At 48.2% G+C, this 24,537-nt stretch overlaps 1 protein-coding gene across 3 annotated transcripts in view; it reads right to left on the reverse strand.

Moving 5' to 3' along the window:
- Nucleotides 1–487: 487 nt before the first annotated feature.
- Nucleotides 488–24,537, reverse strand: part of SS18 (SS18 subunit of BAF chromatin remodeling complex) — a 60,738-nt gene continuing 36,688 nt past the window's right edge. The window contains exons 6-11 of one of the 3 annotated variants that reach the window (XM_068158736.1): nucleotides 20,399–20,566; nucleotides 18,992–19,096; nucleotides 15,699–15,791; nucleotides 14,619–14,741; nucleotides 9,394–9,527; nucleotides 488–3,783 (exon numbers count right to left, since the gene is read on the reverse strand). In XM_068158736.1, the coding sequence (XP_068014837.1) occupies nucleotides 3,757–3,783; nucleotides 9,394–9,527; nucleotides 14,619–14,741; nucleotides 15,699–15,791; nucleotides 18,992–19,096; nucleotides 20,399–20,566 (650 nt within the window). In that variant the 3' untranslated portion in view covers nucleotides 488–3,756. The remainder of the gene's footprint in view (nucleotides 3,784–9,393; nucleotides 9,528–14,618; nucleotides 14,742–15,698; nucleotides 15,792–18,991; nucleotides 19,097–20,398; nucleotides 20,567–24,537) is intronic. The other 2 variants (XM_068158737.1, XM_068158738.1) reach the window with 2 other exon arrangements.

The following is a 24,537-nucleotide window of genomic DNA, read 5'->3' on the forward strand; positions in this document are numbered from 1 at the left end:
GATGTGCTGCCTGGGGAGGTGGTGGAGTCACCATCACTGGAGGTGTTCAGAAGGAGACTTGATAGGGTGCTTGGTGCCATGGGTTAGTTGATTAGGTGGTGTTGGATGATAGGTTGGACTCGATGATCTTGAAGGTCTCTTCCAACCTGGTTCTATTCTAGTCTATTGTTACAATTATATATCTATATCTACATATAGATACCTCTCTACCTCTTACCTCTCTACTTCCAAGCCAATTCCAAATTATTTCTTGGTGGATTTGCTCCTTTCCTTTTGTTTTCTCCTCTCTGTTGGGAGGGAGGAGGGGGGAGCAGGGGGGAGATTCTCAGCCTTGCCCCCATCTGAGCTCTTAACTCCCCGTTCAGGCTCCAACCACCCCACCGGCCGAGCTTCTCTCCAATACAATAAAAGGACCAGCAGCACTCCACAGGTGAGGCAGCAGAGGTGCTTGGGATGGGGGAGGATCTCATTTCAACACACACCTGAGGAAATGAAAATCACAAATAATTTATTCTCCTGTTGGTACAACTGCTGGAGTACACTTTGAAACAGCAACCAAGTACAGGGCGGTGTGGAAAGAGTTGGCACAGAACCTAGAAGTGTTTCCCTTTCCTCACGCCCCAGCTCTTCAAACCTTGGTGTGGATTTTGTTGGCTTTAAGAGAGGAAAAAAATCAGAATTGGGTTCCCTTTTAAAAACAAAACCAAAAAGAGGACATTGAAAACTCTTCTCTTCCACCTCCAGTGTCATGATGGACACCACTGCCCCCTTACTCCTCCCCCCACCCCTCCCACCCCCACCAAAGATGATCACTAAGCTTAAAAATAAACCATTTTCATTCCTGGGCTAATACTTTGTCCTGCATAAAAGCTGCCAGGAATTCCTGAGTGCATTATATATTGCTGCACACTCCACCTCCATAGATTTATCTGGTCAGAGGGTTGCAGGATGATGATGATGATCTCAAACCCAATTTTGTGTGTGTGTGTGTGCTCTGCTACTGCTCAAGGTGCTGCCCCTGCCTGATGGGCAACACTGCAAGCAGGAATGCAGTTCAAACCCCACCAACCCCCCAAAAAATTTGGCAGTGACCTCATCCCCCAGGGTCTTCTGTTTGATGTGCTACAACAGCCACCCCTTGGTCTGGTGGGAAGCAGTAAGAAAAGTGGGGGAACACACACACAAAAATGCCTCCTTTCTAAAGGGGTTAGCTCCCCCAGTTAGGAAAGTGTAGATAGGGTTTTACAAAGTCTTCTAGGCTAGTTGGATAGATACAAACTCTTCAGCTAAAGGTTAAAATACAGGTAATGCAACACACTTCTGTCCTCCACAGGCTTTGTGTTTGTGATCTCTTCAAGGCCTTTGCATATCCAAGCCAAGTGAAAAAAACAAACATGAACATCTCTCATTTTCTTGGTTATTGCAATTATTAAGAGGGATTGCAGCTTGCTCCTGCAAAGCTGGGGACAAAACAGTTCAGGAATAAACCCCCAAATGTTTTCTCTTGTTGCTTCTGCAAAGCTGGGGACAAAACACTTGAGGAATAAACCCCAAAAGGTTTTATTTTGTTGCTTCTGCAAAGCTGGGGACAAACCAGTTGAGGAATAAACCCCAAAGTGTTTTCTCCTGTTGATTCTGCAAAGCTGGGACAAACCAGTTGAGGAATAAACCCCAAAAGGATTTATTTTGTTGCTTCTGCAAAGCTGGGACAAAACAACTGAGGAATAAACCCTAAAGTGTTTTCTCTGGTTGCTTCTGCAAAGCTGGGGACAGAAGAGTTAAGAAGTAAACCCCAAAGGTTTTCTCTTGTTGCTTCTGCAAAGCTGGGGACAAAACACTTGAGGAATAACCCCTAAAGGTTTTCTCTTGTTGTTCTGCAAAGCTGGGGTCAAAACACTTGAGGAATAACCCCCAAAAGGTTTTACCTTGTTGCTTCTGCAAAGCTGGGGACAAAGCAACTAAGGAATAACCCCCAAAGGTTTTCTCTTGTTGTTCTGCAAAGCTGGGACAAAACAGTTGAGGAATAAACCCCAAAGGATTTTACCTTGTTGCTTCTGCAAAGCTGGGGATAAAACACTTGAGGAATACACCCCAAAGTGTTTTCTCTGGTTGCTTCTGCAGAGCTGGGGACAAAAGAGTTAAGAAGTAAACCCCAAAGGTTTTCTCTTGTTGCTTCTGCAAAGCTGGGGACAAAACAGTTGAGAAATGAACCCCAAAGTTTTCTCTGGTTGCTTCTGCAAAGCTGGGGACAAAACACTTGAGGAATAACCCCCAAAAGGTTTTCTCTTGTTGCTTCTGCAAAGCTGGGACAAACCAGTTGAGGAATAAACCCCAAAGTGTTTTCTCTGGTTGCTTCTGCAAGGCTGGGGACAAAAGAGTTAAGAAGTAAACCCCAAAGGTTTTCTCTTGTTGCTTCTGCAAAGCTGGGGACAAAACAACTGAGGAATAACCCCCAAAAGGTTTTCTCTTGTTGCTTCTGCAAAGCTGGGGACAAAACAACTGAGGAATAACCCCCAAAAGGTTTTCTCTTGTTGCTTCTGCAAAGCTGGGGACAAAACACTTGAGGAATAAACCCCCAAAGGTTTTCTCTTGTTGCTTCTGCAAAGCTGGGGACAAAACAACTAAGGAATAACCCCCAAAGGTTTTCTCTTGTTGTTCTGCAAAGCTGGGACAAAACAGTTGAGGAATAAACCCCAAAGGATTTTACCTTGTTGCTTCTGCAAAGCTGGGGACAAAACAGTTGAGGAATAAACCCCAAAAGGTTTTCTCTGGTTGCTTCTGCAAAGCTGGGGACAAAACACTTGAGGAATAAACCCTAAAGGTTTTACCTTTTTGCTGCCCACACCCCCCCAAAAAAAAACCCACCAAGATTAATTTGTCAAAACCATGTTAGAAACAATTTGTTTACAAAACTGCTGTGCTCAGAAAAGGTTGGAAAGCTTACAAAAACTCCTCTCTGCAGCAGGCTGCACTGGAGTGCCCTCCACGGCGCTCCCATTCAGGTGACTGGGATCCTCGCTACACCAACCCCGCGGTGATGGATGATGCTCTCCACCTTTCCCTCTTGTCTTTATCAGACACCCTTGTCTTTCAAGACTTAATCAAGCACTTAGCCTCCCTCCCCACCCCATTTCCCAACAGCAGATTTCACCTCCTGCCCTCCAGCGAGTAGTGTGCTGCCTGCCCCCCCCCAACCCCTTGCATATTCCGCCCCCCATGAAAAGAAGAACACAAAATACCATCATATACAAAATATTGCTGCTGTAAAAAGTGTGCATTTCCCCTCCCCCACCTCTGTTTTTCCCCCCTCCCTCCCTTACAAAAAAAATAGTATCTGTGGAAAAAGGAAAAACAGTAAGATTCAATTCCCCCACAACCTTCATAACCATCCAAAGCTGTTCACACCTTTCAGTCTGTAACAGTCTTTAGTTTGACACACACCAGCTCCCAACTCCCTGCAAACTGCTCTGGCTGGCTGATTTGCTTGTCCAATATTGCCATCTAGAGCAGAGATGGGAACTCAAAAAGCTGCTGAGAACCTACAGCCCTTCCCAAACAATTTAACCCACAAAGACTGTGTCCCAGGAAACAGCCACCAGGTTTGGTTTGGTTTGGTTTGGTTGGTTTTTTTTTGTCCCCAAAAAGTTAAAAAGCTAAGGTGGAATGGGAGGTTCTCATCTCAGGAAGATGTCCACAGTGCTTGAGGAGACAATATGGCTGCTACTTGATAGTGCCTACTGGAATGTGAGTGCTGCTTCACTGCTGGTAGTTTCCATATTGACCCTAAGAGAGGGGGGAGAAAAAAAGAATAATCATTAATGAGGATCACAAAGCATGGTGAAAGAACTGGCTTGATGGCTGCACCCACAGAGTGGCTGTCCATGGCTCCATGTCCCAAGGGAGGCCAGGGACAAGCAGACTCCCTCAGGGATCAGTCCTGGCACCAGGCTTGCTCAACATCCTTGTGGGTGCCATGGACAGTGGCACTGAGTGCAGCCTCAGCAGGTTTGCTGCTGACACCAAGCTGTGTGGTGCAGCAGACAGCTGGAGGGAAGGGATCCATCCAGAGGGACCTGGACAGGCTGCAGAGGTGGGCACAAGCCAACCTCAGGAGGTTCAACAAGACCAAGGGCAGAGTCCTGCAGCTGGGTCGAGGCAATCCCAGGCACAAATCCAGGCTGGGCAGGGACTGGCTGGAAAGCAGCCCTGAGGAGAGAGCCTTGGGGGTGCTGGGGGAGGAGAAGCTCAACAGGAGCTCTCAGTGTGCACTTGCAGCCCAGAAAGCCAACCAGAGCCTGGGCTGCAGCAGGAGAAGTGTGGCCAGCAGGGCAAGGGAGGTGATTCTCCCCCTCTGCTCAGCTCTGGGGAGACCCCACCTGGAGTCCTGCCTCCAGTTCTGGAGCCCCTATGACAAGAGGGATCTGGAGGTGCTGGAAGGTGTAAAGAAAAGGGCCAGGAGGATGAGCAGAGGGCTGGAGCACCTCTCCTGTGAGGACAGACTGAAGGAGTTGGGGCTGTTCAGTCTGGAGAAGAGAAGGCTCCCAGGTGACCTCATTGTGGCCTTCCAGGATCTGAAGGGGGCTCCAAGAAGGCTGGGGAGGGACTGCTCAGGATCTCAGGCAGTGATAGGACTAGGGGGAATGGAATGAAGCTGGAGGTGAGGAGATTCAGGCTGGAGGTGAGGAGGAAGTTCTTCCCCAGGAGAGTGGTGAAGCCCTGGAATGGGCTGTCCAGGGAGGTGGTTGAGGCCCTGTCCCTGGAGGTGTTTAAGCCCAGGCTGGATGAGGCTCTGACCAGCCTGATTTAGTGTGGGGTGTCCCTGCCCATGGCAGGGAGTTGGAACTAGATGATCCTTGTGGTCTCTTCCAACCCTGACTGATACTATGATGGTTCTCTGTGTTTACAGCTGGTTGGAAGACCAACCAGATCAATTATGATGGGAAAAGCTGGAAACAAGTAGCAACAAAAGATAAACTGATAGGATGAAGTGGTGTAAATTAATGGAATTAGAACAAAGAGCAGGTTTTTCTGTGTTAAAAGCTCATTGGGAGACAAATCAAAGCTGGGTTTTCTGTGTCAAAAGCTGGTTGGAAGACCAAACAAACAAACTATGATGGTAAAAGATGGAAACTAGTAACAATAAGACATAAATTAATAGGATTAAGTTGTATAAATGAAAAGAATTAGAACACAGAGTTGGTTTTTGTGTGCTAAAAGCTCACTGGAAGACCAACCAAAGAAGGTTTTTCTGTGTTAAAGCTCATTGGGAGAGAAATCAAAGCTGTTTTTTCTGTGTTAAAAGCTCATTGGAAGACCAAGCCCATTAACTATGATGGTGAAAGATGGAAACTAGTAACAGTAAATCATAAATTGATAGGATTAAGTGGTGCCAATTAAAAGGCCTAGAACACAAAGCAGGTTGTTCTGTGTCAGAGGCTGACTGGAAGGCCAAGCAAACAAATGATGATGGTAAAGGCTGGAAACAAGTGACAATAAATGCTAAACTGATGGATTAAGTGGTAGCAATGAGAAGAACTGGAACACAGAGCAGGTTGTTCTGTGTTAAAAGCTCATTGGAAGTCAAATCAAAGCTGGTTTTTCTGTAGCAAAAGCTGGTTGGAAGACCAAACAAATAATCTATGACGGTAAAAGATGGAAACAAGCAGCAACAGATGATAAACTGATAGGCTTAAGTGGTGTAAATGAGAAGAACTGGAACACAGAGCAGGTTGTTCTGTGTTGAAGGCTCACTGGAAGACAAATCAAAGCTGGGTTTTCTGTGTCAAAAGCTGGTTGGAAGACCAAACAAACAACCTATGATGGTAAAAGATGGCAACCAGCAACAATAGATGATAAACTGATGGATTAAGTGGTATGAAGTAGAAGAATTAGAACACAGAGCAGGTTTTTGTGTGTTAAAAGCTCACTGGAAGACCAAGCAAAGAAGGTTTTGCTGTGTTAAAGCTCATTGGGAGAGAAATCAAAGCTGTTTTTTCTGTGTTAAAAGCTCATTGGAAGACCAAGCCCATTAACTATGATGGTGAAAGATGGAAACTAGTAACAGTAAATCATAAATTGATAGGATTAAGTGGTGCCAATTAAAAGGCCTAGAACACAAAGCAGGTTGTTCTGTGTCAGAGGCTGACTGGAAGGCCAAGCAAACAAATGATGATGGTAAAGGCTGGAAACAAGTGACAATAAATGCTAAACTGATGGATTAAGTGGTAGCAATGAGAAGAACTGGAACACAAAGCAGGTTGTTCTGTGTTAGAGGCTGACTGGAAGGCCAAGCAAACAAATGTTGATGGTAAAGGCTGGAAACAAGTGACAATAAATGCTAAACTAATGGATTAAGTGGTAGCAATGAGAAGAACTGGAACACCAAGCAGGTTGTTCTGTGTTAGAGGCTGACTGGAAGGCCAAGCAGGCAAATGTTGATGGTAAAGGCTGGAAACAAGTGACAATAAATGCTAAACTGATGGATTAAGTGGTAGCAATGAGAAGAGCTGGAACACAAAGCAGGTTGTTCTGTGTTAGAGGCTGACTGGAAGGCCAAGCAAACGAATGTTGATGGTAAAAGCTGGAAACAAGTGACAATAAATGCTAAACTGATGGATTAAGTGGTATCAATGAGAAGAAATGGAACACAAAGCAGGTTGCTCTGTGTTAGAAGCTGACTGGAAGACCAAGCAGGCAAATAATGATGGTAAAAGATGGAAGCAAGTAGCAGCATCTGAGAAACTGATATGATTAAGTGGTACAGCTTTATCTTCATCCTTTGTGCCTTAATGTAAAAGCAGGACTGCTGACATGGATTTTAAGCCAGGCACCTAATTTGATCAATAGACCATGCCAGAGAATTCAACAGGCTGCTGTGAAATTCCCATTTCAAATAAAGAAATAGAGAAACTCAAAGCTGGGAATTACTTTCCAGCTAAAGGGTGAAAATCATCTCAAGAAGCCAAGGCCCCCTAAATTCAAGGTCAGTTATGAACCTAATTTGCTTCCAGAGCTATCTAATCATATTCATGGCTCAAACATCACTGGATGGCCTGATCCATGTGTCTCCAAAGCCAAGGGAACAGTAAAGGACAAATCAGCAGATCCTATGGGAATCCTATGGGAATCAATTATTCCACAGACTCAACAGACAGAATTATTACCCTTATTGATAGTCTCTATTTCTTCTGACAGAACAGGGTGTGCTGCAGGGGGGCAGAGGTGACAGCATCAATGCTGCATGCTTAGCATGATCCCTCACCACTGGGCTGAAGGCTGGCAGGAACCAGGAGCAGCTAAGTGGTGAGGATTCTCCACCCTGCACTCCCACCCCATGTTAAGGCAGCACCCTACATGCCAGCTTTGTTGCTGCCAAGCCAGTTTTTCCCATTGCAAGTCAGGAAGAAGAGCTCCAGAAAGGCTGCCAGCTGAGAATTTCAGCAGCACCATTCCCATGGGAATGGGCAGGATGGAAGAGAGGTCTTATACAGCTGGAACTTGGACTGCACAGACTGGAGGAGTAGAACCTGTCTACAGAGGCTCATCCACTTCCACTGCAGGGAAAGGGGCAAGACACTCAGCATGCTGAAGTTAAGTTTCCTTGCCCCTGGCGTTTGTATTTTCCTGCAGCTCATCATCTTCAGGAGGTCACTGTCAGTACAGTGCACAATGGTTGGTTTGTTAAATGAAGTAACTGCATCTCCAAACCACCACACTGGCAGAGTTTGGTCCCTTCTTCCTTGGCTTTTCTCATTTCTGTAGGAAGGAAGCCAACTCTTCTCCTTTCAAAGCATGGCCAGCTGTGGCTATTCTCACTTCCAAGGGGAAGCTCTCCTTGAAAGTTCAAGTTCTGCTGCCACAGGAGGATTTTAAGCACTAGAAGCTCAGCTTGATCATAAGGTAGACTAAGTTTGAGGCAATCCCAGGCACAAATCCAGGCTGGGCAGGGACTAGCTAGAAAGCAGCCCTGAGGAGGGAGACTTGGGGGTGCTGGTGGACAAAAAGCTCACCAGGAGCTCTCAGTGTGCACTTACAGCCCAGAAAGCCAACCAGATCCTGGGCTACAGCAGGAGAAGTGTGGCCAGCAGGGCAAGGGAGGTGATCCTCCCCATCTGCTCAACTCTGGGGAGACCCCACCTGGAGTACTGCCTCCAGTTCTGGAGCCCCTATGACAAGAGGGATCTGGAGGTGCTGGAAGGTGTCCAGAGCAGGGCCAGGAGGATGAGCAGAGGGCTGGAGCACCTCTCCTGTGAGGACAGACTGAAGGAGTTGGGGCTGTTCAGTCTGGAGAAGAGAAGGCTCCCAGGTGACCTCATTGTGGCCTTCCAGGATCTGAAGGGGGCTACAGGAAGGCTGGGGAGGGACTGCTCAGGATCTCAGGCAGTGATAGGACTAGGGGGAATGGAATGAAGCTGGAGGTGGGGAGATTCAGGCTGGAGGGGAGAAGGAAGTTCTTCCCCATGAGAGTGGTGAAGCCCTGGAATGGGTTGTCCAGGGAGGTGGTTGGGGCCCTGTCCCTGGAGGTGTTTAAGGCCAGGCTGGCTGAGGCTCTGGCCAGGCTGATCTAGTGTGGGGTGTCCCTGCCCATGGCAGGGGGGTTGGAACTAGATGATCCTTGTGGTCCCTTCCAACCCTGACTGATACTATGGTACTATGAAGTTCATCTCCACTTTAGCACTAGTTCATGTTTTAGTAGGGTCTCTGAATGATTCCTATTGCAAAGATTAGTTTTTTACAGTTTAGTACCTTCTGGAGGAGTAAAACCTCTGCTTCACCCTTTAATTAGGAGAGCTTTCTCACAGCAGTCCTGCACTACAACTCCAGGCTAGAGGAGTTTTGATGATGCTTCTTTGTCTGTTTCAAACTTGTCTCAGCAGTGAGAGGGAAGAAGTTGTTTTTAGGTCACTCCTGTCCCATGCTAAAGTGTTCCTTTACACTGCTCAGAAAAACAGGCCCCAGCCCTACAGCAGGAGGGCCTCAGTGGTGCTCAGGGGAAGAACCTGGGGGGCTTCTCCAACTGGAGAGGAAGACTCCTGGATTTGTGTTCATGGAAAAAATCAATTCAACTGTTTTTATGGCAGAGCAGTCCTGGAGAATGATCCAGCAGGAGAGTCAAGAACCTCATCTCTCATATTCACCATGAAGCTATGAAACAGATCACCTTCATTTTTAAGGTCCAAAAATCCTCCCTTTGCCAAGCTGCATTAATAACTTGGCAAATCCATCCAGTGAAATGACTAATCACACCTCCAGACAACCCATCCTGGGTAACTCACCTGGAATAAAAGCCCTAAGACCTGAGAGACTGTCCTCAAATTCATCAGTTAAATGCCCACTAAGATTATCAAGTGAGTGTGTCAGCACCACAACCTCCCCCATCAAATGAAACAATACCTGGTCATATCCATAAGGCCTCTGCTGTGGTGGCTGTGGTGGCCCAGGCTGTGTGGGTCTGTATCCCCCATACTGCTGGCCTTGTCCTTGTGGGTAGTTGGGATACTGAGGTCCTGGACCACTCTGGGAGGGACCTGGAGATCATTAAAATGGAGGGGAAAAAAACCATGAACAGATTGCTTAAGGTGTCAGGGAGAAAAGTAAAAGCAGTCATTTTTGCAGGGAGCAGGGCTGAGAAGTATCACTGCTGGGCAGCTCAGCCTTTGGCTACCTACAAACACAGCAGGCATTAGTGGTCCTCCTCTCACCCTGGAAAGCACCTCAGCTGACAGGGCCTGTGCTCCAACCACAGAAACATTCCCCTGGATTTACTCAGCATTTACTAGCAATGAAAGCAGCAGCTGCTCATAAGAGGTCACAGGACAGGGAAAAACAAGGCAGGAAACAAGAAATCATAACCACAGAATCAGAGAATGCTTTGGGTTGGAAGGGACCTTAAAGATCATCTAGTTCCAGTACCCTGCCATGGGCAGGGACACTTCCTTAGTAGGAAGCTTGCTCAAGATCCCAGCCAGCCTGGCTTTCAACACTCCCAAGCTTAAAGCCTCCACAGCTTCTCTGGGCAACCTGTTCCAGTGCCTCAGCACCCTCATGGGGAAGAATTGCTTCCTAATTTGTCATCTAAATCCAGCTTCTTCCAGTCTGAAGCCATCACTCCTTGTCCTGTCACTCTCTATCTTTGCCAGAAGTCCCTCCTCAGCTCTCCTGCAGCCCCCTTCAGGCATTGGAAGGCTGCTCTAAGGTCTCCCCAGAGCCTTCCCCAGGCTGAGCAGCCCCAACTCTCTCAGCTTGTTCCCACAGAGGAGGTCCTCCAGCCCCTGGATCATCTTTGTGGCCTCCTCTGGACCCTCTCCAACATTTCCATGTGCCTCAAGTTGAGGCTCCAGAGGTGAACACAGCACTCCAGGTGGGGTCTCACCAGAGTGGAGTACAGGGGGATAACTTGTGCACCTTCCAGGATGTAAGGAGGCACTCTTCTGCTCTATGCTGCTCCAGAACTTGAGAAGGCCAGGAGCAGGCAGGTCTCAGCTGTGTTTAGCATCTGGACCTTCTGAAGAGACCAGCAGGCAATCACAAACAGGATGTCAGGCAAGCAAGTTAACTGCATGGAATGCAAGATGTGTCACCCAGTAAAATGCTACTGTGGGACACCAAGAAGTGTCCTCTACTCCTCTGGGCACCTTAATCTTTTCAGGAAAAGGACAGAACCTCCCCAGCTTTGGCTCCAGTCATTCTGGCTGCAGAAGGATGGAGCTCTTTTGTCACTACAAACTCCTTCTGTCACAATGCACAGGGACTCAGCCTGTCTACCACTGGCAGCTGCATATCAATACCATCAGGCAGGGCAGTCCTGCTCCATACCAAAGGAGCTCATCCTCTCCTGCCTTGGGTGTACTGAGGTGTTCTCTGTGCATTCCAGCAGTGGATCTTTCCCAGTGGACCCAGGTTAGCTTTCTCAGCCAGGAAGACTTGCAAGCCTTCAGAAGTGCTTTCCTCTCAACACAGCAACACTCTGTCACTTTCCAGCAGAAGGAACTGATGTCTTTTAGCAATGCTGTGACTCTGCTTGACAGGGTTAGCTCTAGCTACAGGCACAGAGCAATGACAGCAGCTGCTTACCCCTTCAGTAACTCAGGGTCTGTAAGGCAGTCAAAAAGAAGACCTGGAGAAGAAGACCTCCACAGGCCATTACCATTCTCCTCAGGCCTCAAATCCCCTTGAACTGAGCAGCCTCAGCTTTCTCCAGTGGAATAAAACCCTAAAGATTGGCAATGATGATTGAGATGCTGATTTACTTTTGCAAACCAGAAGGCAATTAAATATTAAATTCAGCAAGGATACTACCTCCTAGAAAGTGCTGTGTTCATCTGACAAATGACCCTGGGGTTTATTTATTCATGGTAATGCTTTAGAGCTGAATTCTGAATAGCCAGTGGCAGATTTCATGAAGGAAGAATGGAATCTCAGTATCTGCCTCTGCTAAAACACCAGGAATTGAGAAGTGTGCTTTCACTCCCCTGCTGTGAGGACAGGCTGAAAGAGATGGGGTTGCTCAGCCTGGAGAAGGGAAGGCTCTGGGGGGCACCTCAGAGCTGCCTTACAGCATCTGAAGGGGTCCTACAGGAAGGCTGAAGAGGAACTTTTCATAAGGGTGTCTAGAGACAGGGCAAGGGGGAATGGTTTGGGGCTGAGGGAGAGCAGGGTTAGAGTGGAGCTGAGGAAGTTCTTCAGTATGAGCCTGGTGAGACTCTGGAACTGGCTGCCCACTGAGGTTGTGGATGCCCTCTGCTTGGGGGTATTCAAGGCCAACTTGGATGATGTCTTGATCAAGCTGATCTAGTGGAAGGTGTCCCTGCCACCTAAGCCATTCTTCTATTCATCCCTCTCTTCTAGTATCAGCTAACCTACACTTTCAGATCAAGTCAGGATTTTGCTCCTTTACTCCCACAACTTAGAGCAGTGGGTCAGATGGACCTTCACTCTGTTCTTACCTCACCTTCAGCACAACAGGAGTACATGAAGGTTGGTTTAGGACTATTGGTTGATCTATCACCTCTAAAAGGAGAGCTCTGCCCCATCTCAGTGGATCCTTTCAAAACCTGGCTCTGTCTCAACACAAGGGAATCTGGCATTTATCTACATGGCAAAGAGTCACCTGGCTGGTTCCTTGCACACCCACAATGCTGAAACTTCAACAACTTAAACCTGCAATGAAGCTAAAAGGTAAAATACATGGAATTAGATTTCAGAGATTCCTCCTCCTGAGGGAAGAATGTTGAGCTTCACAAGGTGTAAGGAAGGCAAAGAGCAGCATTCTCAGCATGTCAGGCTCTTCTGACCTCTAGCTTTCAGAAGTAAAGCACAAAAATGACACACTACTGCTTTTGAGTGTCCTGCTTGGGGGGTGTTTCCTTGAATCCAAGGACTACCTCATCTCACTTGTGGCAAAGGAGTTCCCCTTCCTGCCATACATTAGAAGGTTTGCACAAGTGCAGATTTCTAAGACAAACTGAGCACAAGTCTTGTGAGGAGCAGCTGAGGGAACTGGGGTTGTTTAGCCTGGAGAAAGCTAAGAAGGGAGACCACCTAACTCCCTGAAAGGATGTGAGGGCTGATCTCCCAAGTAACAAGCAACAGGACAAGATGAAATGGCCTCAAGTTGCACCACCACAGGTCTAGCTTGGACATTAGGAACATTCCTTCCCCAAAAGGTTTGTCAAGCCCTGTAACAGACTGTCCAGGGCAGTGGTGGAATCATCATCCTTGGAGGGATTTACAAGACATGTAAATATGGAGGTGGTGGAGTCACCATCATTGGAGGTGGTCAAGAGGAGACTTGATAGGCTGCCTGGTTGCATGGTTTAGTTACTAGGTGGTGTTGGATGATAGGTTGGACTCAATGATCTCTCAAGGTCTCTTCCAACCTGGCTTATTCTATTCTATATAGTGCTGAGGGTCATGGTTTAGTGGAGCCCAGGCAATGCTTAGTTGGACTTAGAATCATCATAGAATCAATAAGGTTGGAAAAGACCTCAGAGATCATCAAGTCCAACCTGTCACCCAACACCTCATGACTAACTAAACCATGGCTCCAAGTGCCACATCCAATCCCTTTCTGAATACCTCCAGGGATGGGGACTCCACCACCTCCCTGGACAGCACATTCCAATGGCTAATTACTCTTTCTGGGAAGAACTTCCTCCTCACCTCCAGCCTAAACCAGGTGCTGCTTGCCTGGGAGAAGAGACCAACCCCCACCTGGCTACAATCTTGTAAGGGTTGGAAGGGACCTCAAGGATCATCCAGTTGCAACCCCCTTGCCATGGGCAGGGATCACGTCACACTGGATCAGGTTGCTCAGGGCCACATCCAGCCTGGCCTTAAAAAACCTCCAGGGATGAGGCTCCTATCACCTCCCTGAGCAACCTGATGGATCTGGAAGGCCTGTCCTAACCTAAATGGTTCTGTGACTCCTAAAAGCTGCCCTGGCAATGGTTAGATAAATTTCCTGACTGGTCAGCACAGGAATGTTCATGGCATGGTTCACCTTTTTGGGGGAAATGTTAAACTAGATTTTTTTAAAGTGTGTTCCAATGGCAAACTGAAGGATAAAAGAGTAAATGGCTCTCTGCCACCTGCCTGCCCTCTGCTATCACCTACAGAGGACAGAAAAGAGCAGAGTCTTTCTGGGTCATTCTAAATTACAGAAGCTTGTTCTGTTTCCTAGCCACCCTTGACTCCCTAGGCTACCACACTGGCCTAAACTGACAACATTGGATCTACTGGATCAGCAAGACCAAGTGCTGGCTCCTGCACAACAACCCTATGAACAGTACAGACTTGGGACAGACTGGAAACTGCCCAGCAGAGAAAGACCTGGGGATGTTGGTCAACACTCAGCTGGAGATGAGCTAGAGTGTGCCCAGGTGGGCAGCATCCTGGCCTGGATCAGCAATAGTGTGGCCAGCAGCACCAGGGCAGTGATTGTCCCCCTGTACACAGCACTGGTGAGGCCACACCTTGAGTCCTGGGTTCAGTTTTGGGGCCCTCACTCCAAGGAGGACATCGAGGGGCTGGAACAGGTCCCGAGAAGGGCAACAAAGCTGGGGAAGGGTCTGGAGAACAGGGCTGGGGAGGAGCAGCTGAGGGACAGAGGGTTGGTTTGTCTGGAGGAGGCTGAGGGGAGACCTCATTGCTCCCTATAGCTCCCTGAAAAAAGGTTGGAGTCAGGGGAGGTTTAGAGTCATAGAATCATAGGTTGGGCAACAGGAAAATCATCTTCCCTAGAAGGGTTCTCAGAGACTGGAAGAGGCTGCCCAGGGAGGTGCTCAAATCACCATCCCTGGAGGCACAGATGTGTAGACATGGTGCTGAGGGGTGTGTTTTAGCAACTGATGTGGTAGTGCTGGGTTAATGGCTGGACTGGATGATCATAAAGGTCTTTTCCAGTCTAAACAATTCTATGATTCTGTATGACTTATGCATTCTAGAACAGATCCCAAAGGATGCTGTCCTCTACACTTTCCTGGTCTGGCCCAGCGAGCACATGGGCATACAACTTCTTTGCACAAGCCTGACTTTTCAATCCAGTAAAAGAGGGATGCAACAACATGGGAGGATCTGTCCAGGTCTTTCCTGTGATCATTTTGTCTTCAGGTTCTTACCATAACCCTGCTGTTGTCCTGGATAGCCTTGTTGCCCTGGGTATTGCTGCTGTTGGGGCGGATAACCCTGCTGCTGGGGCGGTCCTTGATACGCATCTTGCTGCTGACCGTACTGCGAGTTTCCTGTGAGAGGATTGCAAGAAAGCAAAGAACAACAGAAAGAAAACCACTTTTATAAAGGCACCTCCTTCCTTCAGGCTGCTTCCCTTCTAAAGATGCACAGCCAACAACACAAGAACAAAAATGAGAATGCAAGATCACTTTCCACAACCAAACAAAAACGAAAGGAAGGGGGGGGAAAATAAATCACAACCGTCAAACCAAACAGAAGGAAGTCTGCCAAACAAACTGCAGTGAAAGCCAGTTTTGCACAGTTGAACTGCAGCATTTTCAGCATCCCTCTGCCAAAGGAGCATTACAGTTACTGGAGCATCACAGTCATAAAGGTCAGGACTAGGCTAAATGAAATAAATGAAGACAAACGAACGAACGAAGGAAGGGGAAAATAAACCAAAAGGAGGACAAAAGTAAGGACAGCTACAAGAGCACAGACTAGCTACACAAGATCAGCAAGCTGGTTCCTAACCACACTAGAATTATACAGGGAGGGGGGGGAAAAAAAACAAATAGAGAGAGAGATAAACACACACACAGAGACAAAAACACAAGAGATACAACTGAACCCACGGGTTTATGGTGAACTCAAAACTTCCACTGAGGTCAAAAAAATGAAGAGAGTAAGTGGAAAAAAAAAGAGTCATATAAATAAGTCTCTAGAGTGTTTTAGTCATTTTACTGTTGTTAGAAATGGCAAAACTGTGGTTACAGATATCATTTTGGTTTGGTTTTAGGGTGCTTGCAAGGAATTATTCTGGAGGCTCCCAAGTTTTCCCTGCGGTTCTCGGGACAGGCAGCGACTAGGACTCTACGAGCGCTTGGCGTGGGGGGAGGGCGGGGGGGGGGGCGGCGCCGTGTGGGAGCTGCTGCTCCTGGTGTGGGGGGGTGGGAGGGGGGAAAAGGGGGAGGGGGGGGAGGAGAGGGGGAAATGTTTGTGGCATGTGTGTGAAGGTATATAGATACCTCCTTCGTAGTAAGGTTGGGAGGAATCCTCATAAGGCCTATCGTAGCCTTGTTCAGGATACGACGGTTGCTGATAACCGTAATCATTATGACCTACATCAATTCGACAAGAGACAGGAAGAAACGTTAATGGCCTCTGGCTGAGAAAGCCCCTCACAGCAGCAGTTCAGTTCTCAGAAAGTTGGAATGATCATTCAAAAAAAAAAAAAAACCAAAAAATAAAATAAACCCCCCCCCCAAAAAAAATCTCCTACTGGTAACAGCTTTGCAACTGGCTACACCTGAGCAGGAAGCTCTGCGGCGGCGTTAAGTCAAAGCCTCATGGTGAATGGGATTTCCTTTCCCTATCCAATCCACGTGTGGCAGGAGGGGGGTGGGGTGGGGGGGGTAAAAAATAAATCAAAGGGCTTAATGCAGCAGTTTTAGAACGGAATGAATAGAATCCCTCTGGCCATCTGGGGCTCTGAGCAACCTGCTGCAGGGTAGGATAGGATAGGATAGGATAGGGTAGGATAGGATAGGATAGGATAGGATAGGGTAGGGTAGGATAGGATAGGATAGGATAGGATAGGATAGGATAGGATAGGATAGGATAGGATAGAAAGGATAGGATAGGATGGGATAGGATATAGGATAGGATAGGATAGGATAGGATAGGATAGGATAGGATAGGATAGGATAGGATAGGATAGGATAGGAAGGATAGGATAGGATAGGATAGGATAGGATAGGATAGGATAGGATAGGATAGGATAGGATGGGATAGGATATAGGATAGGATAGGATAGGATAGGATAGGATAGGATAGGATAGGATAGGATAGGATAGGATAGAAAGAATAGGATAGAATAGAATAGAATAGAATAGAATAGAATAGAATAGAATAGAATAGAATAGAATTAACCAGGTTGGAAAAGACCCTTTGAGACCGAGTCCAACCTATCACCCAACGCTATTTTAGCAGCAAGGGCTGGGCTTAACCTTCTGATAATCCTTGTTTGGGGGGGGGAAGGTAGGCGGGGGAAGTAGAGTACTTCATCTTTCACTCAAAAACAAAAAAAAGAGAAAGAAATGAAAGCACATTTAGGCCTTTCACATGTAAATAACCTGAATTAAATTAGAATGAACAAAGCAAGCAATTACCATACTTTGTCTAACACCTGTTCTGCTGAGCTCCCAATTCAAAAGCATATGCTAAAAGCAGTGTGAAATGTAACAAATAAAGCTGAAGGAAGTCAGGAATCACAGCCTGCATGGAGTTTTTGCTTTTAAGTGACAGGAAACAAAAAAAACAAACCCAAGCAAACAACATTCTGAAGGTTTCTGCCTACAGAGAGAATTCCTGGAAGTCTCAAGGCAACTTTTCCTCTTGCATTCCAGTGCAAACAAACCTTCCTTTTCAGAGACCTGAAGCACCTCTGAGGGAGAAACCTGAGCACCCTACCTGTTGTTGTGCTTAAAACAAGTGAGATTTCATCTTACTGATAACCAAGATACACATCATCATCATTATTACTATTATTATTGCTAATTTGCTCAAGAAAACAAACCAGGACTTAGGTTGTATGCTTTCACCTTCAAATTAAACCCCTGTCAGTTTTACACAAGCTCTGCCAGGTTGGGATAGAATATTGGAATGAGGAGAAAATGGTTCCAACAATTTAAGTGGGCTTTGTTGCTCTGCAACTGCACCATGGGGTCGTTGCTCTTGAGTATAAAGAGGCAGCCATTAAAACAAGACTTAGGATATATTCTTTTGATGGTCCATATAAGAATGAGGTGATGATAAAGGAGGAGTCTACAGAAGGAATGGGCCTTAGAGAAGCAATCTAATGCTGCCACAGAGCTGCTGATGGGAACATCAAATTAGAATAGAATAGAATAAACCAGGTTGGAAGAGACCCTCAAGATCATCGTGTCCAACCTACCCTTACTATAAGGAATTGCCTGTGACCATGTCACGTTCAGGTGTACCATAGAAACACTGAACAGGTGGGGTTGGGGGAGACCTTCAAAGGTCATCTAGACAACCCCCCTGCAGTGAGCAGGGACAGCTAGACCAGAGTCTTGTTGAGCCTGACCTTGAGTATCTCCAGGGATGGGGCCTCAACTACCTCCCTAGGCAACCTGTACCAGTTCTACCACCCTCATGGTGCAGAACTTGCTCCTGACATGCAGTCTCCTGAAACAGAAGTTCCCAAATGAAAGCTTAATGGTAGGAGTTGATGCAGTTTGCAGAGTAACTGTGCATGGTTACCTCCAAAGATCACACCTGGAAGGTTTACAGACATGGCCTGATGCATCTTAAAATCAATCTACCAGGTATTAAAAATCAAGCCACTAACTTGTACCCTCTTATTTTGCAATGAGGAGTTGCTCTGGTAATGACAGCTTTGCTTTGCATATGTTTTTAAAGTGTTACCATCTACCACACTCCTCAAGCTTCATGAGACACCATGAAGTTGCACACAGTTACCAGAGTGTAAATGAGACAGCATCTTTGTCCTCCCAGTCCCTGCTCAGCCTAAAACCAGGTTAGTTGCAACTTCTCCACCTTGGAACACGATCCAACAACCTTCAGCATTCTACATGCCAAGAGGGAGGAGAGATTTAGGGCACTCACAAGTTTTGCTCTTGTCTTGAAAGCACTGGGAGGTGGGGGTTGGTGGGGGGGGATGCTAAAGAAGGTCCCCAATTCCAACCCCCTCAGGGGCAGGGCCCATTTCATGCCTTCCTCAGAAATTAAGCTGAAGGCCCACACCATAGCAGCAATAAACACATTTCAGCAGCTTACAAGAAAACACTAAGTTCAAAAGGAAACAACACAGGGGATGTACAGAAAAGCAAGGTTTTTTTTGTCCACATCCATCAAATCTATCAGGAAAGGATAGTGCCCCCCGCCCCCTCACCCTCTCCCTCCCTCCCCCCTCGGTTAATCATCGAGTTAAGGCTGCTTGGCTTCATCTCCATTTGCTGGAGATGCTCTGGAACCCCTCCATCCTTTTTGGACAAAACCAATTGCAGAATTTGGAGAGACTAAGAAGGGCTGCTTGCTGCTAAAGGAGAGCCTCAAGCTGGAGCATGGCAAACACCACGTTCTGAGCAGGCTGCAAAAGGAGCCAGCCACAGAACCTTGGGAGTGCAGCAGCAACCCTGCATTTGGAAGGTTTGGTCAGTCTGAGGTAGGATAGCCAACTACTGCTCTTGCCTCATTCCCCTGCTGTGGGGCATATGACTACATTAGTATTGGGCAGGTATAGGAAATGGGAAAGTTAACATTTAGGAGAGATTACCATCAGGGTAATATTGCTGGTTCATGCCTTCTGGAGGACCTTGTCCACCATGACTGTATTGGTCCCCATAATAGTCTTCCTGGCCTGAGTACTGCTGTGGTGGGCCTGAAAAACCACAACCAGTCAAGATGTAAATAACTTGTTTTCTGCTGATGGCTGATTTTTTTAGTATGAGAAATACTTCTCCAATGTACTCCCCACCCATCCTGTTGCATTTCAGACAACACATGTAATCCAGTTTACTTCAAAATAGGTCAGAATAATCAATGTATCTTATCTACACACACACAGAGAATTGTTTGCCTGCACTGCATGGAGCACATTGGTACCAAAACTTTAGCTTTCAGCTTATTTTAGGAACATGTGGATAGCAGACTATGGTCTGAAAGTTATTCCTTGCCTAAAATGATTGGAAAGCAAAGGATTAAAGAGTGTAAAAGAGAAGGATATGGCTCCTCTTTTGATTTTGTTTTTGTGGCTGAGGTATTTCATATCATCAGAGAATTGTTAGAGTTGGAAGGGACCTCAAGGATCAGCCAGTTCCAACCCCCCTGCCATGGGCAGGGACACCTCACACTACAGCAGATTGCTCACAGCCACATCCAGCCTGGCCTTAAAAGCCTCCAGGGATGAGGCTTCCACCACCTCCCTGGGCAACCTGTGCCAGGCTCTCACCACCCTCATGGGGAACAACTTCTTCCTGACATCCAGTCTCAATCTACCCATTTCTAGTTTCTCTCCATCCCCCCCAGTCCTATCACTCCCTGACACCCTCAAAAGTCCCTCCCCAGCTTTCTTGTAGGCCCCCTTAAGGTACTGGAAGGCCACAATTAGGTCTCCTCAGAGCCCAGCAGGTACTCTGCTCCTTCTCTTTTGCCAGCATTTAAATATTGAAACAGAAATCTGCATCAGCATATCTGAAAGGTGTAATTTTAGGTACTTATCATAGTATCATAGTATCAGTCAGGGTTGGAAGGGACCACAAGGATCAGCTAGTTCCAACCCCCCTGCCATGGGCAGGGACACCCCACACTAGATCAGCCTGCCCAGAGCCTCATCCAGCCTGGGCTTAAACACCTCCAGGGACAGGGCCCCAACCACCTCCCTGCACAACCCATTCCAGGGCTTCACCACTCTCATGGGGAAGAACCTCCTCCTCACATGAGAGGAGGAACTTCTCAGAAAGAACTCAGAAAGAAATGCTTGTCTTCATGTTTCCTGGTGATACCAGCAATCTGCTGTGAGAACCACCCTTCAAAGGGGAACCAAAAACCAGAGAGTCTGCAAACAGAGCCTGGGACACCCTGCAATGCGATGGGAATTTGGTGTCAGCAAGGAAGTGATTTCAGGTAAGTTTTCAAGGGGGTTATTTAAACTGACTGCAAAACCCCTGAAGTGAAGTCCTACCTTGCTGTGGTGGCCTGTAAGGAGGAATCTGCCTCTGCCCCATCATGTGATTTCCTTGGTTCACTTGGCCCATCATCCCCATGGGTGGCTGCTGCCCCTGGTAATGTTGGCCGCCCGCTTGCGGCATGTTGTACTGCTGGGAGGGAGGCTGCTGGTGCATCATTGGACCTGCAGAAGGACAAGGAACAAACACATCTTCTGAAACACACACACAAAACCTTTCCAAAAGAACCTGAAAAGCAGACCCTTTGAAAACAGACCACAAGAGGCTCAATTTCTGGTGCACCCCTGGGGCTCCAACGCTTCTGGGCCCACGGCTCACGCCGGTGAGGTCCCAGATGACTGAAACTGGCCAACGTGGTCCCCATCCACAAGAAGGGTCGGATGAAGGAACCTGGAAACTCCAGGCCTTGCAGCCTGACCTCAGTGCCAGGGAAAGTGATGGAGCAGATTATCCTGGCGGCAATCACTGCGCACCTGAAGGATGGCCAAGGGCTCAGGTCCAGCCAGCATGGATCTCCTTCTATGATCAGGTGACCTGTCTGGTGGACATGGGGAGGCCTGTGGATGTGGTCTACCTGGACTTCAGCAGGGCCTTTGACACTGTCCCCCATAGCAAACTCCTGGCCAAGCTGTCAGCCCATGGCTTGGACCACTACACTCTGAGCTGGGTTAGGAACTGGCTGGAGGGCCGGGCCCAGAGAGTGGTGGTGAATGGTGCCACATCCAGCTGGCGGCCAGTCACCAGTGGTGTCCCCCAGGGATCAGTGCTGGGCCCTGTCCTCTTCAACATCTTTATTGATGATCTGGATGAGGGGATTGAGTCAGTCATCAGCAAGTTTGCAGATGACACCAAGTTAGGGGCAGATGTTAATCAGTTAGAGGGTAGAAAGGCTCTGCAGAGGGACCTCGACCCACTGGACAGATGGGCAGAGTCCAATGGGATGGCATTCAACAAGTCCAAGTGCCAGGTGCTGCACTTTGGCTATGGCAATCCCATGCAGAGCTACAGGCTGGGGTTGGAGTGGCTGGAGAGCTCCCAAACAGAGAGGGACCTGGGGGTGCTGATCGACAGCCACCTAAACATGAGCCAGCAGTGTGCCCAGGTGGCCAAGAAGGCCAATGGCATCCTGGCCTGCATTAGGAATAGTGTGGCCAGCAGGAGCAGGGAAGTCATTCTGCCCTGTACTCTGCATTGGTTAGGCCACACCTTGAGTCCTGTGTCCAGTTCTGGGCCCCTCAGTTTAAGAAGGACATTGAGAGACTTGAAAGTGTCCAGAGAAGGGCAACAAGGCTGGGGAGAGGCCTTGAGCACAGCCCTGTGAGGAGAGGCTGAGGGAGCTGAGATTGTTTAGCCTGGAGAAGAGGAGGCTCAGGGGAGACCTCATTGCCCTCTACAACTACCTGAGGGGTGGTTGTGGCCGGGAAGGGGTTGGTCTCTTCTCCCAGGCAAGCAGCACCAGAACAAGAGGACACAGTCTCAAGCTGTGCCAGGGGAGGTTTAGACTCAAGGTGAGGAGAAAGTTCTTCACCGAGCGAGTCGTTCGTCATTGGGATGTGCTGCCCAGGGAGGTGGTGGAGTCCCCATCCCAGGAGGTGTTCAAGAGGAGATTGGATGTGGCACTTGGTGCCATGGTCTAGTCATGGGGTCTGTGTTGATAGGTTGGACTCGATGATCCTTGAGCTCCTTTCCAACCTAAGTTATACTGTGATACTGTGATACTGTGAAATGCAGGAGCAACCAAGGGATGGAACAAAACCCGGCCCCAACAAGCCTGCTCTCCCCAAGCTCTCTCTTCAAGCTGCAATGCACAAAGCAGCAAACACTTTTCCCATGTTTTGTCTGGTTTAAAAGGCATCTGCAAAGAAAGTCTGGATGAGAACCTGACAGTGAAACTTTGACAAGTCATGGGAAAGTTGCTGGACGCTGCCAGCTCCTCAGGGCACACTCTTGGTACAGGTGGAGCTGTTACAGTCCATCAGTCAGCTGCTGGGCTGCTAGAATAAACCAAACCATTTTCTTTGGCCTGTAAGACAAACCACATGTACCAGGGAGCCAGGTAAGCACACAGCAGTCAATGTGCAGCAAGGCCCAGGGAATTCAGCACTGCCGAGGCCACACCTTGAGTGCTGGGTTCGGTTTTGGGGCCCACACTCCAAGAAGGACAAGGAGGAGCTGAAGTGTGTCCAGAGAAGGGCAACAAAGCTGGGGAAGGGTCTGGAGAACAGGGCTGGGGAGGAGCAGCTGAGGGACACAGGGTTGGTTGTTCTGGAGGAGGCTGAGGAGAGCTGAGGGTGTTTAGTGTGGAGAAGAGAAGGCTGAGGGGAGACCTCATTGCTCTCTACAGCTCCCTGAAAGAAGGTTGCAGCCAGGGGCGTGGTGGTCTCTTCTCCCTAGAAACAAGTGACAGGACAAGAGGAAATGGCCTCAAGTTGCACCAGGGGAGGTTTAGGTTTGGCATCAGAAGAAACATTGCTCTTGGAAGGGTTCTCAGAGACTAGAAGAGGCTGCCCAGGGAGGTGGTTGAATGCCCATCCCTGGAGGTGTTTCAAAGAGGCAGAGGTATGGTGCTGAGGGCCATGGTTCAGCCCCAGCCTTGGCAGAGGCAGGGAATGGTTGGACTGGATGATCTTCAAGGTGTTTTCCATCCAAACCAATTCCATGCTCTGCCCACCACTGAACAATTCCAAGCAGCCTTTACCAAAGATCATCTTCCACAGAAAGTTGCAACAAGTTTCTATGACCCTCTGGAAGTGGAGAGATCAACTCCTGTCCAGGAGAGAACATCTGCTTAAGGCTGAACTTGGAGGAATGCAAAGCTGAGTAACAAACCCAGACAGTTAAAGAGCATCCTTTGTAACACCACAGAGCAAAGAGAATGAGACTGGGCCATCTCATTCTATGAGACTGCAGGACAGGTTGGGCTAACTCACACCAAGGAGCAGCTTCCTCACTTCCTCTGCAGGACCACTTCAGAATAAGAGCTATTCCAGCATCAAAAACATGAAGAGGGAAAAGTTGTGACAAGGAACTCAACTTCTTAATGTGTTTTACATAATGCATTCATTCAACACACTTAACTCACATTGCACACTTGAGGAATGGTGAAGCTTTCAGGGTTTGGTGCTTTGTCCTTTGTTTTATAAGCAAAGAGGAGGAAACAGCTCAAAACATCAAACCAGCACAGCCCCTCTTTAGCCCCATCCCAGGAGACACAGGAAGGTAACATCAAGTTGTCTGCATGCTGGATTCTGCCACTGCATTTAACAGCCTCAAATAACCATTTGGTGGAGCAGAAGCAGAAAGTCCAACCTGAAATCCCAGCACTGGAAAATTACTGCACCCAAATGGTGGCTGTCCATGGGTCCATGTCCCAGGGGAGGCCAGGGACAAGCAGAGTCCCTCAGGGATCAGTCCTGGCACCAGGCTTGGTCAACATCTCTGTGGGTGCCATGGACAGCAGCACTGAGTGCACCCTCAGCAGGTTTGCTGATGACACCAAGCTGTGTGGTGCAGCAGACAGCTGGAGGGAAGGGATCCATCCAGAGGGACCTGGACAGGCTGCAGAGCTGGGCACAAGCCAACCTCAGGAGGTTCAACAAGAGCAAGGGCAGGGTCCTGCAGCTGGGTCGAGGCAATCCCAGGCACAAATCCAGGCTGGGCAGGGACTGGCTGGAAAGCAGCCCTGAGGAGAGAGCCTTGGGGGTGCTGGGGGAGGAGAAGCTCAACAGGAGCTCCCAGTGTGCACTTGCAGCCTGCAAAGCCAATCAGATCCTGGGCTGCAGCAGGAGAAGTGTGGCCAGCAGGGCAAGGGAGGTGATTCTTCCCCTCTGCTCAGCTCTGGGGAGACCCCACCTGGAGTCCTGCCTCCAGTTCTGGAGCCCCTATTACAGGAGGGATCTGGAGGTGCTGGAAGGTGTCCAGAGAAGGGCCAGGAGGATGAGCAGAGGGCTGGAGCACCTCTCCTATGAGGACAGACTGAAGGAGTTGGGGCTGTGCAGTCTGCAGAAGAGAAGGCTCCCAGGTGACCTCATTGTGGCCTTCCAGGATCTGAAGGGGGCTCCAAGAAGGCTGGGGAGGGACTGCTCAGGATCTCAGGGAGTGATAGGACTAGGGGGAATGGAATGAAGCTGGAGGT

This window comes from Melanerpes formicivorus, unplaced genomic scaffold (assembly GCF_026170545.1).
Source record: "Melanerpes formicivorus ecotype bairdi unplaced genomic scaffold, bMelFor1.0.p_v2 SCAF_42, whole genome shotgun sequence".
NCBI lineage: Eukaryota > Metazoa > Chordata > Aves > Piciformes > Picidae > Melanerpes > Melanerpes formicivorus.